Source organism: Lissotriton vulgaris, chromosome 1_1 (assembly GCF_964263255.1).
Source record: "Lissotriton vulgaris chromosome 1_1, aLisVul1.2, whole genome shotgun sequence".
Classification (NCBI taxonomy): domain Eukaryota; kingdom Metazoa; phylum Chordata; class Amphibia; order Caudata; family Salamandridae; genus Lissotriton; species Lissotriton vulgaris.
Genome location: NC_141685.1, coordinates 706,245,473 through 706,262,822, shown reverse-complemented (window position 1 = coordinate 706,262,822; position 17,350 = coordinate 706,245,473). Strand labels below are relative to the sequence as shown.

Below are 17,350 nucleotides of genomic sequence, written 5' to 3'. Positions count from 1 at the left end.
ATTGCTGCACCATCGTCCGCAATATCTCCCTTAACGGCCGACATAGGCTCATGCAATTTAAATTCCTCAACAGGACGTATTATACGCCGGCGAGGCTCCATAGATATGGACTCCGCGAATCCCCAGAATGTGAGAGGTGCAGGGCCCCCATGGTGGATTTCCTTCATGTTGCTTGGTCGTGTCCCTCGTTTTTCGCTTTTTGGCAATCGATCTTTGACGAAACTAACAAAATGGTTAAATTGACACTAACCCAAACCCATTATTGGCGCTACTGGGTTATTCTAGGCACTTGCGCTCCTCTCAACGACGTACTGTAGACCTGGCGCTCCTGATGGCCAAGCGCTGCGTCGCCAGGACCTGGATGAGAGGCCCCCTGCCCACGGTGCAAGCGTGGAAGAGGGAACTGATTTATTGTTGTACTCAGACTGGACTGTATAGTGACCTGATGCCCCACAAGAATAGGCCAAAGAACTACTGGGAGGCTGTGCTAGATGGCGCAATTCAGGAGGAATCTGAAGAGGCGGCTGTGGCATCTGACGGAGAACGGGGTGACTTGGCTGGGTTGGCTCCTACTACTGACCCTGATGCGCCTCTGGTGGCCGAGCCACACCTGTGAAGACTCTTTGGCTGCAGGAGTGATGTGTTGTCGCTGGAGTCGCTTGTGCATTCGGTCCCTGCTATGTTGACCATGGTGTACACTCTCTACGAAATGATTTGGATGTCTGTGAGATCCGAGCTGCTTGTCCTGTCGTTTGATTGTCCACATGCCTGAGTGGGTGTTTTTGTTAGAGTTGAACTGGTTTAAAACAAAAAATACGAAGTTCACCTGGAAACACTCTAATATCTTTTACCTACCATGTATTAAGGTCGCTTGAGACGTCTCTATTTGAATCGCCGCCGGTCCCCCGGGATGTCGGCAGATAGGCCGTGTATGATTGACTGCTGATTTCATTAAAACTCGCTGCCGGCCTCTGGGTTGTAGGCACACAGCTGTGGTACATGTGTAAAGCTCAATAAAGCCTTTTGAACTTCAAAAAAACTCTCAACGCACTGAAAGAAAACTTTAAAAAATCTCCAAAAGTCAACAATTTCAATGCCAGAGATTACAGAGCACTCAGAGAAATCACCGACAACAAGAAAATCACCTGTTGTAAGGCTGATAAAGGGGGAGCCCTGGTCGTTCTTGACCAGGAGTTCTACCAAACAAATGTTACCGCCCATGTGAATGACAAGGAACTTTACATGAAATTGATTTCTGACCCAACTGATACTTTCTCTAAGATCCTGAGAACCATTCTAGAAAAATCCAAGGAAATGGGGACTATCACCCAAAAAGACTTGAAATACTTGATTCATCCTCACCCTAAATGTCCCAGCATCCATATGCTGCCTAAAATTCATAAAAATTTACCTCAACCGCCATTCAGACCCATTGTGTCTACAAGGGATTCCATCCACGAACCCACCGGGAAGTTTGTTGACATGTACCTTCAGCCCATCATGAGGGGCATGTCCACATACATACGTGATTCTACAGATTTCCTCAATCAACTGAATAAAGTGACCTTAAAGTCAAACATTCAACACACTTTGGTTACCATCGACGTGTGTGCCCTATACACATCAATACCACATAATAGGGGCATCGAAGCTTTGAAATATTTTTTACTTCCAAACTCTATGAACGATGACTTGAAAGTGCTACTACTTGAGCTTATGCAATTCATGTTATACCATAGCTATTTCACCTGGAATAACGAGTTTTATATGCAACTAGTGGGCACTTCAATGGGCAACTGTGCAGCTCCTAGCTACGCGCACTTCTTCATGCATAGTCTTGAAATTGATCACATTTTGAACAATGTCCAGTGGTCCAAAAAAATTGAAACATACTGGAGATACATTGATGATATTTTTTTGATTTGGGCAGGACCACCAGAAGAGATACCAGAATTCATTTCCCACATCAACGGTGTGGATGATCACATTCGATTTACTCACAGTGTAGACACCAAGAGATTACCCTTTATGTACTACTGTTGATTACCTTTGTATGTAATTTTACTTGAGCTTACATTGGTCACTCACATTTGCCACTTCTCACGGAGACCCGGGCCCTTTGACACCTTTTACACCTTTTAAACCTTTCACTCGCGATGCTCTGTTTACACCACAGTCCTTCTTATACACTGTTTGTCCCCCACGGTCCGTTTTCTATGTCGCACTACCCGCTCTAATAACACACCCTCTCCTCTACACACAACGCTTCCTGCCGGTATCCACTACTGAATGCGGCAACTCGAACGTTTGGGTAAGAATTGTGTACTCGAGTCTCGGTTCCGGACTGTTTCTTGCCACTTATGTAATGCGCACAAGTCGGGTGTTCTATCGGGGATTTCTACTCGTATTTTAGATATCTCTCTATCGTTTATCTTCCAGCATGCATGTAGGCACAATCTCCGTATATATTCTTTTCACTTCCAGTTTGGGCTTTCATTTTTACTCAGTTATATTATTTGGTGTTCACGATTTCGCAGCATTTGGCTTCACTTCGTATTACTCCCGCGTCACCCATTACACTAGCAGCCTGATTCATGTAGCTAAATTGCACTCGCAAAGGGCCAGATTCTCAGAATCTGGCCCTTTGCGAGCGCAATTTTTGCATTTGGTATTCATGATACCAAATGCAAAAATCGCTCTTTAAGAATTCGCATATTTGCGTGGAATGGCATTTAAGGAATCTCTAATAGAGATTCCTTAAATGCTATTCATGACACACAACAAAATAGCGATTTTGGACTTTTGGGGCCGCTATTTACCGACAGGTCAGACCTGTCGGTAAATAGTATAAACTCAGAAAAATGCTTTTAAAAGCATTTTTCAAAGTTGCATGTAGCACACACACATGTCCTTTGGACATGTGTGTGCGCAACACCTGTCCAAAAGTGCATTTTAGGGGTGCTACAGGGCGTCCTTTGGACACCCCTGTCACCCTTAAAATCGCTATCTCAGTTGCGAGTAGCAAATTGCTACTCGCAAATCCCCAATCATTCCAATGGGCCTCTTGGCCCATAGGAATGAATGGGGAGTATTTGCGAGTAGCAAATTGCTACTCGCAAATAAAGAACATGTAGGAATCGCTATTTAAGTAGCAATTCCTACATGAATGCCGTTTTGCGTGTCCTCAATAGCGAATTGCTATGATTCGCTATTAGGGACACGCAAAACGGCCCGTACATGAATCAGGCTGTAGGGTCCTATCTTCCAGCCACATTTTATTTACTCTGAGGTTAAGTCCCCTTCCTGAAACAGTGTTTGTTTCCCTTACAGATAAATTTGAGCCCCCTGATGAAGGGACATCTGTCCCGAAATGCATAGGGATTTTTGCATCTTGAAATGTTTGTGATGGATAAAAATTGAACATTATCATCTGTGTCAATATGATCATAATATATGACTTTTTTTAATAAAACTTCGATGAACTACTTGGATCTTTGAAACTTGAGTAATTTTGAAAAAACTAGAGGCTTGTTTCATCTCCACAGGAGCACCTACAGGATTACGTGTGGGAATCCCCTACACCTCCCTGGTATTAGGACTGGGGACACAACATACTCCCCCTACTACACATAGTGGCAGGACTAGGGATACAACACACTTCCCCTACCACACACCAACCAAAAATATGAAGTGCAACATGTACAGCACATAATGCAGTACTGGGGACACAACATACTCCCCCTACTACACATAGTGGCAGGACTGGGGATACAACACACACCCCCTACTACACACCAAACAAAAATCTGAAGTGCAACATGTACAGCACATAGTGGCAGGACTAGGGATACAACACACTCCCCCTACTACACACAGTGGCAGGACTCATTAAATCAGTCAGTGAATTAATCCACTTCACATTCAACTCATTTGCCACAAGTAACTTGCTGCTGCTATGGTCGCAGTAAAGCGCTGCTGATACTCCATACATCCAGTAAACAAAGTGAACTAAAACAAAATGGCAGCACATTCAAAGTGCCACGCCGTATGGCTCACGGCACGTTAATGCGCCTTATCCAACTTCAATGAAGGTGAGGTAGGAAGAAATCCTTGTAGAAACGCAAGCTGCGGGAAGAACACAGCACAGTGAGTGGAATGTGCTTAAATTGTAATTTGAATGGCAGAATGACAGTTTGGAAAACTTGTTATCCACTTGTGTCTCATTGTAAAATTCCCGCTTTAGACACAATCCGGAGCCCAGACAAATTTCCGCTTTCTAAATTAATACCAATTTTTAAAATAAAAATGTAGTACACCGGGGCTCAAACCGAGAAAACAACAATGACATGCCTCACACAGACAAAAGTGAGGATTAGGAGCGCGTGTGGAATTAAAAGTTCCAAATGAGTGAGGGACTCTTTCTCTTAGGCACACTGAACATTAATCACATAATGTCACAGAAACAAAAATCACTCTCCACACATGGCTCGACTCAACAGCAATTTCCTCCTCTCCGGCCGCTGTCAGCTTTTCCCCTCTGAAGGACTGTTGCGTTCGCTTCACAGTAATCGCTATGCTTCTTGTGACAACTGTGATTAACTTGTTGAAAACCGGAGACAAATGCTTCTGTTTCCCCACATCTAAATAAACTCCATAGTGTGTGGAAGGAGCTAAACGCCAAATTCACGAACTGCACATCAACCTGCATTTGTCAATAGCTCTGTTGGTTTTGTAGACGCTGTTAACCAAACATATGATGTGCAGCAAATCAATACCAGACTTGTTTGATTTATCCTTCCAATTCCAAAAGAGAGACTACAGACCATAGTGCCATCCTTACCAAGGCATTTCTTTTTTACCAAACAGCTTGTAGTATTACAGCAGTCCAATGTTGTTAAATAAAGTGAAAGAAACAGAAACTGGCACTTACAGGAAAGAGCGAACGATGTTGTGGTCACTGGTGGGGTCTATGAGGTGCCAGGTTTCTTTAAACCCATAATTACTTGAGATTCCTTAAGTCCAAAATCCATTTTCCATCAAAGACAGCACGCGGGTTCTTAAACATCGTCGCCAGTGTTAAAGTAAAGAAAGATCCGTAGTCCATAGGTGTAGTTCAGGATCATAGATTTATTCTTCAGATTTGATCCATAATACAAGATGAAATGTAGATACCCCACCAGGAGCAGTTACACCACTGCTCAGCCCCTCATACCAACTGACTCATTCTCACCATTCAACACTCACAACATTCCGATGACATCATGAAGGCCAAGCAGTGGAGCAGGTGGGAAGCATAGGAGGATGCATAACACTTGCTAGATTATAACAACGTGCAAATTCGTTTGCACCTAGTTTCCAAAATTGATACTTGATTTGTGACGTTTTATACGATTAGCTAAACTGCGTTGGCCAAAAACTTGAGAGTGTAGTTTGAACTCAGTTCGGTATATATTATTGGCAACCATGTTAGCACCAGGGTTATGTGTAAATTGTTCTGCAAAGGTGGCACATAAGAGACTTGTGGAAGAACGACCATACCTACAATGCACTTTCAGCAAACATATCTTAATTCTCAAAGTAAATGATATCTGTGACACGCACTAAAAAAGTATTACAAGAAATTAGTTTACAAGAAATTAGGTGCTTGATGTTATGTTATATTGTTCATACCTGCCAAGTGACGAAGAACTAAGAAACCCTATATCATAAAAGACAAGAATGGGAGAAAATGTAGTGACAAAATAGTTGGGTATGGAGCTGAAATGTAGGTTCTTATTTTGACTCCCCCTTGACCATAATGTGTGATCGTTTGCAACTAGTTGTAACTTACAGTGATTCAGGGGCTGATTACGACTTTGTTGGGTGTGGGAGCAGACCGCCACACCAGCACCCCACACCACCAAAATTGACCACCGGCCACTTGCCAGGTTAGGAGTTTTCTACTGGTCTGTCGGGCGGTCCTTTGGCATTCCCATGGCGGTGCCAAATTCCTGAATGGCATGGACAGTCCATGCCGTGCAGGAACTGGGTGTACATGCACACAGGGGGGCACACTATGTGCCCCCCTGCATGCATCCCAGTTTTACATGGGCAACAGGGGGCCCTGTAGGGCCCCTTTTTTTCCCCTCCACCAGCCTTTTCATGGTTGGCTCACTGCCATGATAAGGCCTTCAGTGGGGAAATTCAGAATAAGGCACCGCCAAGCATATTGCAGCCCCAGACTGCCGAGCCACTGCTAGGGAATTTGGGTCCTATGGCGGTCCAACCACCAAAGTTGTAATGTGGTGCAGTGATGGTCGGACTGCCACTGCCACACCACCATGAGTTTGTCTGTCAACAGACAGCCAAACTCATAATCAGCCCCTCAGTTCTTATATTTGCCAAGACGTTGCATTTGTGGTATATATTGAACTAAGGTATACCTGTGGAGCCGCAGAACAATAAAATCATTTTTGGCCAACAGTGGCCTCTGAATAAGTTGGAAAAATTAGGGTATTTTACCATTGGCTATCCTTTGTAAGTGCTACATCTAAAGTTATTCATATTGTGGCAGATAGGAGCCCATTAGTCAGTGCAAAAATGTCTTTATAATTTTGAAATCTCTGTGGGAGAGAAGTTTTCCAATGACGTGTTATCCATATATTTTAAAACTATTTATAGTCCTGCATAATACACCATGACCATAGTAGATGGACTATATTCAACTATGCACACTATATTTAGGTAACCGATGCTGAGAGTTATTTTGAGTTTGGTGAATGCCCCTTCTTCCAAATTTGTGGTTAATCATGCCCCATTTTGATTTGAGGTACCACTGGTTTTCTGCTGGCAGAGCCTCGGCCAACTCCACCAGGAGAAACCCTTGAACTGATGATTTGTCCACCACTAGGCCACCAGGTGATAGTGACTGTAGACCTATCATATTTAGAGCTGCGCAGCTGTCATTGGCTTTCCCTGCCTTGGTCAGCCAGGTGAGGAATTGTTGTTCCTGGCAGGAAAACCAACCAATCGCCCCCACAAGCATGGAAAACTCACTTCGTGTCAGTTCATTTATTGTTGTTTTTTTCAAAAACAAACTACTGCTTGGGAAGTTTGTTTTTGAAAAACAAACAAAATGCCAAGCAGGACTAAGACAATATGGTGAGCAATTGGAATTTGCCTGAGTGTATAGCGGAGCAGTGGCAGTGGCACTAGCAACTCACTGTAAGTTTAGCTATTCCCTCCAGACACACAGATGTTTCTAAATTGGGCAGGATATTCTTAGTCAGGGGAGCAGTGGCCTCAACCTATGTAGACCTTTCTTTCATTTCTGGGACCGGTAGTGTTGTTTATTTCATTATAAAAACAGAAGTACAAGTCACAGATTTCATGGACAAAACCTGGGCTGGAGCAACTCATCACGCATGGACATGCAAAACTTGACAGGACTGCCTAGCCTGACATGGCAGATCGGTGAACTATATGCCTTACTTTCTAGAAGCCCTGTAGTCTGTTCTCTGCTTTATGACAGACAGAAGATGGTCATCTGCTAAATATATTTTAGACAATCAATTCACACAGGGAAAATATATTTTAACCCAGAGCTGTTTCTCAGATCCCCGTTACCCTCACAGGGAATAGTACATATGGTCCACTTTAGTTCATGTTCTGAGAAAAATACACGTAGCAGATAGTAAGTCCAAAATAGTCTTTTTTTCAAAAGTTACTCTTCATTTCAACATTGTTTAAAGATTTCCATATACGCACATAACTTCCACAGCCAAGCCAACACGTGTTTCGCGAGTTGCTCGCTTCTTCAGGGCTTCCAATAATATTCATCAAGTTAGCCCTTCAGTTCTTCAAATTTCTTTTCAACACGTGATCATCATCTGAAATATTCTCGGCGATCCTCAATATTGTTGTAAAATTCATTTGTTTGTTTTTAAACTCTTTCCTCACATCGATTCTCACAATGGCATCACTTCTGAGGTGGCGCCTACTGTTTTACAGCACAATTGAGGCAAGCTACCAAACACGCTTTGTGTGACTGGACCCACTTACATGAGTTCATTCTTCTTCTATGCCTCAGACTCTTTCCTGGCAACGATTCTCAGAGCGGCATCCCTTCTGAGGTAGCGCCCCACAGTTTTACAACACACTTGAGGATAGTGGAGGATATTTCAGATGATGATGATGACGTGTTGAAAAGAAATTTGAAGAATTGAAGTGCTAACTTGATGAATATTATTGAAAGCCCTGGAGAAGCGAGCAACTCGCAAAACACGTGTTGGCTTGGCTGTGGAAGTTATGTGCCTACATGCAAATCTTTGAACAATGTTGAAATGAAGAGTAACTGTAAAAAAATGACAATTTATGGACTTACTGCTACTTGCGTTCTTCTCAGAACATGTTTTAGACTATGATATCCTTCTGATATAGTTGCAACAGAGGGGAAAGCACTCCACCACAAGCCTTACACATTTTAGAATAATGCCCCCTGCCTTGAAGTATTTTTGTCACATTGAGATCAACTACTATGTATTTCTATTCTGAGAATATACCTAGGCTTTGAACTTTTATTGAATATGGTAAACAAATCCAAAACTTTGTCTTTTGTATCTTCTTTTCCCTCAAATATAATCAACCTCAGTAATGCTGCTCATGCTCAAATCCACTGGGTTGTCTTTAAGTCTGTTGTATATTCCAGGAAATGGAAAATGGCGAAAAACACCCCTTTAGTATTTGCATACTAAAAAAATTTAAGCTGCTGACCTAGCAAATTATATATAGACAGCAACGGCCAACCTGCTTGCTAATTCCGTCCTGGCACGCATCTCCATAAACGCTATAACGCGGTTTAGAATTCTAAAACAAGGATAAGTACTGTTGCATTGACAAAGGTCTATTGGTTTGTTGCCCGAACAAGGAGAGCAAAAGGTGTCAACTACATGGTTACAGCAGCTTGCGTCTTTACGAATGCACTTCCTTGAGGCCCCACTAAAGACCACAGGTAAAGTGAATGGAACATTATGAAAACGTTGAGGAAAAATCATATGCAATCTCATGTAATATAATTATTTTGACAACTAAACAAAGAAAATTCACAACCAGACAGCTTCAAAATGTGTTCTACAAAACTTCAGGCCCTCATTACGAATGACCATATATATGAAGTATAATGTGTGATATCTGCGGTAACAGGAGTTAGAAGTTTGGCTTATAACACCGCGCTCCCACTGTTCTCTCCCAATACCTTACAAAAGTTCAACCCTGCCGAAATTTATTTGGTGAAAAATGCCCAATAATTATGGAGACTGCCACGTTGGTAAAACAAAATGTACGTTATTCCACGTTTACAGGCACAAACTCTTAATTGAATTTTTTTTTATTAGACCCAGCAAGATAAGATTTTGTCAGGTCCAATAATTATCTACCCAAACACTGGGCCACTCGTAATAAAGGCCTAATCCGTAATAGTGGGTTATTGCTCATCATATTTCTGCATATATATATATCATATAACTGTGGAAAGAGGCCACGCCTAGAGTGAGGAGACTAATTTATCACATGCTGTCTAAAATTAATATGATTAATCTTCGTTCCAAAGGCCTCCTCTCCCACACAATTATCTGACCTGTTCTGCATATACTGTTTCGAGACCAGCATACCTGTGTGAAGCTTCTGTGACATAGTTTTACACAATATCAACTAAAACCTGATATACAGCCAGGTGATAATGGAAAGGGAGTCAGATTCTTTCATGAAGCCTAATTCTGGAGGGGAATCCACTGGTAAACGTCCTCCCAGATAGGCATGGATCAGTAAAGGAAATTTCACCAGTGAATTCTCCTCAGGAATTAGTTCTTCCTATCCATCAAAAACGTAGAGTTTTCCCTTAACACACATTTCTAAATAAATCACATAAAGCTCTTATAATCAGCTGAGTTTCCATGCATGAGGAAGATTCATGGTGATGTAAAGTATGAAGGACAATGTATGTGACTTGATAACCGACACTTCAAGCATAGGCAGTGGGGCAGACAGTTTACATGAAGATGGTGTAGTCTTTAGTCTCAGGTGGCACGCAATGGACCAAAATTTGTGTAATATAATTAAGGAATTGGTGTCCTGTGGCTCATTCACTGTTCATGAAGTCATATTTTGATTCTTTGGTTGTATGGAATTATGAGATGATGAGAATTTATTTCAGGGAAAATTGGATGAAGTAAAACAAGGACGCTTACTCTCCAAAACAAACCATTTGAGATTTTTCTCTAGATCTGTATGGCAAAACAACACAAATGCACAACTGGTTGTACTGAAAGCCACGCTGAACTTTATAGTTGAAAATGAAACACATATATAATGAAAATATAGATAATTGTGTAGTTCTTAACTACATGCATTGGTATATAGTGATAATATATGATAACAGATATTAAAGAACACACAAACCCATATCATAACAAGCGTAGCTAGACAAAAACACAATATTTGACAATCAAGGAGGAAATGGAAACTTTTAGGCTTCTGAAAAAAATGCCGTTGAAGATGCTAGTTTGTGAAGACTGATTAAAACTCTTTTAATGCCGTTGCCTCTGTCACGTGAGTTATGGGTATGTTGTAGATTTGATTTGCTCCAACAATAATTTGGATGCTTTTTAAAGGGGTTTTGGTGTAGGCAGAACAGTGATTGTATGTGACAGTTGTCTTCATCCATTCTTAACCATCCTTCTTCTATAAACGGCGAATCACGTGATATTTCTCAGTGGCTGAAGTGCAAAAACCAAGCCCCTAAAACCACAGTCCCCTATACCTGTAGGATGAATTTTCATTTTGGAATAGGAAGTATTCTGTGCTAACCGCCAACTTTTCATAAACGTTTTATAAGGGATAAACCAAAATTAATCCCATGGGTCGCTTTTTGCCCTGAAAACTACATTTCATCACATTTCAATGACTGTCTAAAAACTATTTAATCCCCTGGAATTGTGTGATAGATCTGCCAGCCGAGCCCTTTCCTTTGAATGGTAGCATTCAATCATAATGGAATTACTCAAGGCTTCGTATTTACATGTTTTGTGCCTTTGTTGGATAGAGAGAAAAGTCTGAGACTTCCACCATTATTTTAACCTCATTTTGTCATCACTCCCTGCTGTATAAATCCACAGAAACTCTTACTACATTTTTCTATCCCTCATTCACAATCTAATGATGTTGCTGTGAGATACATCTCCCTCAAACTAGGTGATAGGGAGGTGCCATTTGATTTAAAAAACAGTCATGATCCATATTTACTCGTGAACACCATCCCATGATATTGTCATTGATCCTTCCTTTAGACAAAATAATACAGTGTGAATCGCAATTATAATCATGAAAGCCAGGGGGAACGCAAAAGAGCCACTGTCCTTCGTCAAACAGCCAGATCCGACTATAATGCAATCAAGGGCATCAATTGATCTGGAACATTTATTCCCACTTAATTTATATAAATGCCGGTATCCCAGATGCCATCCTATTGCGAGTGACCTTGTGTGTGCAATGTGCAGGGTGATAAGGCACAATGCCCAAGTTCATATAGGGAGTGTGCGAGCAAATGGGACATGAGGCCATCAACATTTGTTTCAAGAGCAAAAACACGGCTTCATCAGCATTTTGTATCAGAGTGATGCCCATGTTTTTGTGACAGAAGAACACTGATCTGCAACTACATGGAGTACTTTGGTCTTTCCAGGAAGTTTTAGTTTATGCTGAGAAATTGTCAGGGATGAAAGGAATTTGAAGTTATTCACCCCTGACATCACATATTTATTTCATGTTAATGGGTCTTCATCCAGCGGTGGGGTGGAATATTGGTCTCCAAGAAGATGAAAGATAGCTATAGTGGGCACCATGTATCTCCATTTTTGTCATGTTTCTTTGGTTTGAAGGACCCAAAAGACACTGGGATGAGACCTCATGTGCTAATAATCAGATAGTCAAACTGTATTATAGAACAAGGAAGCCTATGTATTCCCAGGGTAACTAAACATATTTGTATTCCAAAAAGTCCAGCTAGATATATTTATGGATGTAAGAGAATTAAATGGATGGATTTCATTTTAACATCTAGCAAATATTGCCAGTCATTTGTGACTATGCTTAGTCTTCACACCGCATTCTCCAAAGAAAACAAATACATTTGCAAAGCTCCAACAATGTTAAACTATAGCTTGCCTCATCAACACCATGACCACACTGGATGAGTAGGAGGTTCTTTAATCTGTCACGAAGATGCACTAATTATAGCTTAGGTAAAACTTATAGGTTGTCACAATCACTGGTTTACGCTCAACTCCTAAAAAAAAAGTCTGAACACACACTAAACACAATATTCACCCTTACTTTTGTAACCACCTCAAGCTCCCACCTCCCCTCACACCAACATACAGCAGTGGCTATTGAATTCCCAAACCTACTGCAGGCTCAAGAGCCATTTCCACATCATAGATCGCCAACTCTCCCGAGTGATTCCTGTTTCTTGCTCAACTTCCCTAACACTGTAACCTCTTGATTGAAACGATGTATGCATGCCTACTTTTGTTACAGTGTGATGGAAGTCGTGTTTCTCTGGTTAGGGTGGACAATGGGCAGATTCAACCAAATATAAACCAAAGTTCTCCATAATGCAACCACAGATCAGGCCAGATTCCTTTATGGAGATGTACTGAACATCTCTGGTAGGCCCAGATGAAACCTGTGAAAGCACCAAGTAGGCTTACCTCATCAGGTGCTTCCGCTCTGCTCTATGGCCTCAACAGTGAACCTTAGGGCATATGCAGTCCTTTCCTTTTCCACCAAGACTGCCTGGAAAAGTGTGAGACTATATTCAGGCAGTCAAGATTATGCATATAGCCACACACAGGGCACTGGCACTGGGAGGGACTAGAATCTGGTCCAATACCAGCCAGCAGTTGAAAGTTGGGAGTGCCAAATATGGGATTAAACTGCCCTTCAATATCAACCTTTGGAGAAACGTTGTCCCTCTTTTACCATCCAATATAAAAGCACCTGACTCTGGCTCTGTACACACCCGCTCCTCTCAAGGCTCCATGCTTTCCACAATTACTTAGCTTGAAATCAATTTTTTGTTGATAGGTACAATTTCCAAAAATATATATATCTGTAGGTTTTATTTACCCGATGGTTCACATATAGCTACCGATGTACATTTCTGATTTTGACAATCAAGTCATGCTATCCTCAGAAGATGAAGCCACCTGAAATTATCATCAAAAAATGTAGATTTACTCTGGCGGGCAAAGAAACAGAGACGTGGTCTATGTCCCTAAACGGCCTGCTTTGAAACAATTACTGGGATGATCTGAAGGTGCTTATTTAAAACTTTATATTTTTACATTACAAATTTTGCTTGAGTTTCGAGGATTGAAACTGATGAGCTTTGGACAACAGAATATGTTGTCTATCTTTCCTTACAAATTTCTGAAATTGAGAATAATGCAGCTCTCCTTTTTGAAGGCTGTTGGGATGCTATGAACTGTCCTATTGCAAAATTGTACACCTTGCTGATCTACACAGTATCCATTGGTCAAGTAGGTAGACAGGTTTAGATTGTGAGAAACAGGGTGCTATTCTCTCTGTTCTTCAATTGGTTTCATTTCTAAGGTAAGTGAATGAACATCTTAGAATCAAACACGGATATGTGAGGTGTTTGATCCGTGAGGATTTATCAAAATGTTTGGAGAGAATGAAGTCCCTTTCGTGGCACAAATTAAATTCATGCAAAAGAAGAATTATTGAACAGCTGAAGGGAACACTACATTACAGGTTGAAATTTAGAACACCCCTCAGATGGAATGATACATTTAGAGCATTTTGTGTGGATCAGTCATACTTGTATCATTCATTTCAGAGTGTAGGAAACATATGTTTAATGCTCCAGTCCTTAATGAACAATGATCAATGAGATTATGCCATCCTAACAGAGCAAAATGGCAAACTGGACATTGGAACGTACTGCCTCTCTGATGGCACATTGAAGACATTATCAGCATGTCTATTGAGTTGCAATTCACAATGCTCCTATCCCGAACGGCGTCATCACAATAGGGGACACGACAGAGGCAACAGTCTTACTTTGCTCCGGAAGTAACTGTGCACTTTCAACAACAGGACCACGCCCTCTCTTAACCCCTCCCATGCTCATGACAGAGCCGCTCCGTCATGAGCATCGGCTGAGCTGTGCTCATGACGGAGCGGTTCCGTCATGGCCCTGCCGCCGCGCCTGCGCGGCGCGTTCTATTGAGCGGGCGGGGCCATGACGGAACCGCTCCGTCACGAGCAAAGCTCAACCGCGGCTCGTGACGGAGCGGCTCCGTCACGAGCATGCGAGCGCCGCTCGGCCCCCCCACGCCCCCTTAGTGCTGCGGCGGAATTGCCGCCGCAGCGAAGGGGTTAATGAGATTATGAGTGGCCGGGCATGGACTCAGAGACCCGTGCGTGGATTTCCCGCCAAGACATATACTGGATATAACGCAACGTAATTAGGCCGACATACACTGTTCTTAAATTCAGAACCCCACAACTGCTGTTGGGCGAGGTGTCATGTAGTCTACGTAGTAGTGCATTATTACAATATTCTGAAAAAAACTAAATGATAACAGCAACGGTCATCCAGAGTCTGTTGAAGAAAAGGTGTCAGGTTTCGAGGGCAGAAGCCTGTGATTTGGTGCAACAACCTGCATTTACATACACACAAAGGGTGAGTCTCGGCAGAGGAAATTCATTTTACATGCAATCAACCTTGTCATAACTAGATTTTACTGTCACCTCAATCCAATCTTTGAGAAACAATTTCATCGCATTTTGTACACATTTTGGGTGAGGATCTGGGCCATAAATAGGAAGTTTTTCATTTTTTTTAGAAAATACATGATTAAAACTGCTATTTATTTTACAGAATAAACGTAGGAGGGAGAAAGGAATGCTACATTTCAGCACACAACACTCAAGAGTGACACAAACTGTTGGGTCCCAAGGGACAGTGCATAAGTGAGGGCTGCACATGGCCTTCTGGGGGGTGCCAAAGATATCATGCCTTAGCAGTTATGGAAGTTTATATGGGTAGCAAAAGTGCACAAGAGAAATGTGTTGCTCACTGACCATGTTGTTTAGAAAATGCTGCTTTCATTTAATTGAGAAAAGTCTGGAGAACTGACCCCTTGAAATGTAGGCAACACTGCATGTTTTCTCTGTCACACTGTAGCAGGGGGTACGCCTTGTCACATAAGCTCTCTATGTCTTTTTGTGGTTATGTACGAAACAAAATACTTAAAAAGCAATAATGAGGCTATTGGGGCGTGTAATGCCATTGACACTGTTTGCACACTCAAGCTATATGCCAGTTTCACTACAATAAGTGCAGATATATGAGGATGGCCTGAATTTCACACATTCAAAAGCATGACATTCACCATGCTTCTTGCCCAAACCCATCTGAGTAGGGCCAGAACAATGTGCACTGTTTCGGCCAGTTCAGATTGACTGATCAGACTATCCGAAACAAGGAACACTTCACTACTCAGACTTTTCATGTTGCACCTGTTTGGCCACCCCATTGCCTGGGCAAGGGTTTCTGCAATTAGGGAGAGGCACAATAGCCAAGGGTAGCCCAGAGAGTTGGTGAAACCGCCAAAGGAGCGAGGAGCTGGCCCTCATTCCTCTTATAGTCTGTGGGTCAGATTAAGTACATTCACCCACTATTGATCATGTGTACAGGACAAAGCTTATTCCAGCCAGGTCAAAGTGTCATTCTGTCACCAAGTGACCATCACAGCCTATGACAGCCCCCCCTGCTAACCAAAACCTTATGCTGCCTCCACTGATCCATGGCTTGTGCTCATGCCTACCTGAATTTACTCCAAACTGAGGGTCTTATTTAGAGTTTAGATGATAGGATACTTCATCATATACGTGGCGGGTGTCAAGTCGGATATACTATAAGTGCATTATAGCCTATGGCACTTGTAATATGATGGATGGGATATCTGTCGTGTTTTCTTAGAGTATGTCATCTTCCAAAAACCTAATAAGGTCCAGAGGTTTCCTGTACGCCTAGGAGCAGGGCAGTGGGGAACAGACATGGAAGCAGAGGAACCCATTTCAAGAAACAGCAGCTTTCACAGCCAGCATATGCTATTGCTTGCAGATTGATTAAATAAAGGGACATTTGTAGGATCTGCTGGAATTTGAACTTTATGAGTATTCTGATCACTGAGCGAAGGCACAGCCGTATTCCTAATCTCTCACTGGTGGGGCGGACATGAGTCCGAAACATTGGTTTGAGAGGGTAATAACTCTGGGTAATACGAAGCAGCTTTGCAAAGGTGCATTGTAAAAAAATCAATTTCTCCCCATATATTTCCCAACAGGGGATTTTAAGGCCACAGTGATGCACAGCATTTCATTAGCAGATGGAGAACAGATTTTCAAAACAACATGGCTCAAGCGTTAGCAACATCTTATCACTTCGGTGTATTTAAGGCTAAGCTGCTGAGGAAGGACATGTTGGCCTGCGGAAACAGCAAACAGGAAGCCCTGTATGACCCCAGGGACGCCATGCACAGCCCGACCATTTGGCTACTCGATGAGCTCCAAATAAAGGTCCGACCGCAGGAATCTGGGCAGTGAGTCTTTCTCCATCAGGGCGTGAATCTTCTTCTGTGCCAGGTCGAAGCTGGTGGGTGATGGCTCCACCAGGTTCTTCAGTGTAACACCCTTAGTGAAATGGTCAATGTTAACCTGCAAGCAATGACAAAAATTGGAGTTTGCTGTTCATTGTAAGTGATGGATAGATTTTTAATTCTTAATTTATACAGGTGATGGGCACAACAGTCAATTGTGGGGCCCAGCACTTAATATTTATCATCTGACCACAAACAAGAGAGAAAGGAACGGAAGGTAAATAAAGGAGGCAGAGGAAATCAGAAAAACTGCAACAAAGCGAGCAAGAATGAATGAAAAACAACTTACAGGAGTGAGATCAAGAGACAAGAAGTGTTGAATAATGTAAGAAAGAGGAATTAGATTGAACTGACACTAGACAAGCTTGGTGTTTGAACTAGTACTTTCTGATTGGCTGAAGCAATACTCCAGCTAGGTAGAACCTACCACTCCAGTCAGGATCGGGTGATTACACACACTGTATAGGCACTGAGCAGTCAGGCTTACCACAGAGGCAATGTGTAAAGCATTGGCACAGCACTCAAGATAAATACCTTGAGCATTGCAAAAGAGACTTCACATGTGATGTATGTAAATACCATTTGTATTCAACAGACATAATTATCAACACCACATGAACATCATG

At 42.1% G+C, this 17,350-nt stretch overlaps 1 protein-coding gene across 1 annotated transcript in view; it reads right to left on the bottom strand.

Moving 5' to 3' along the window:
• Positions 1–14,763: 14,763 nt before the first annotated feature.
• Positions 14,764–17,350, bottom strand: part of LOC147747686 (regulator of G protein signaling 5-like) — a 269,939-nt gene continuing 267,352 nt past the window's right edge. The window contains exon 5 of the mRNA XM_086954748.1: positions 14,764–16,782. Within this exon, the coding sequence (XP_086810874.1) occupies positions 16,621–16,782 (162 nt within the window). The 3' untranslated portion in view covers positions 14,764–16,620. The remainder of the gene's footprint in view (positions 16,783–17,350) is intronic.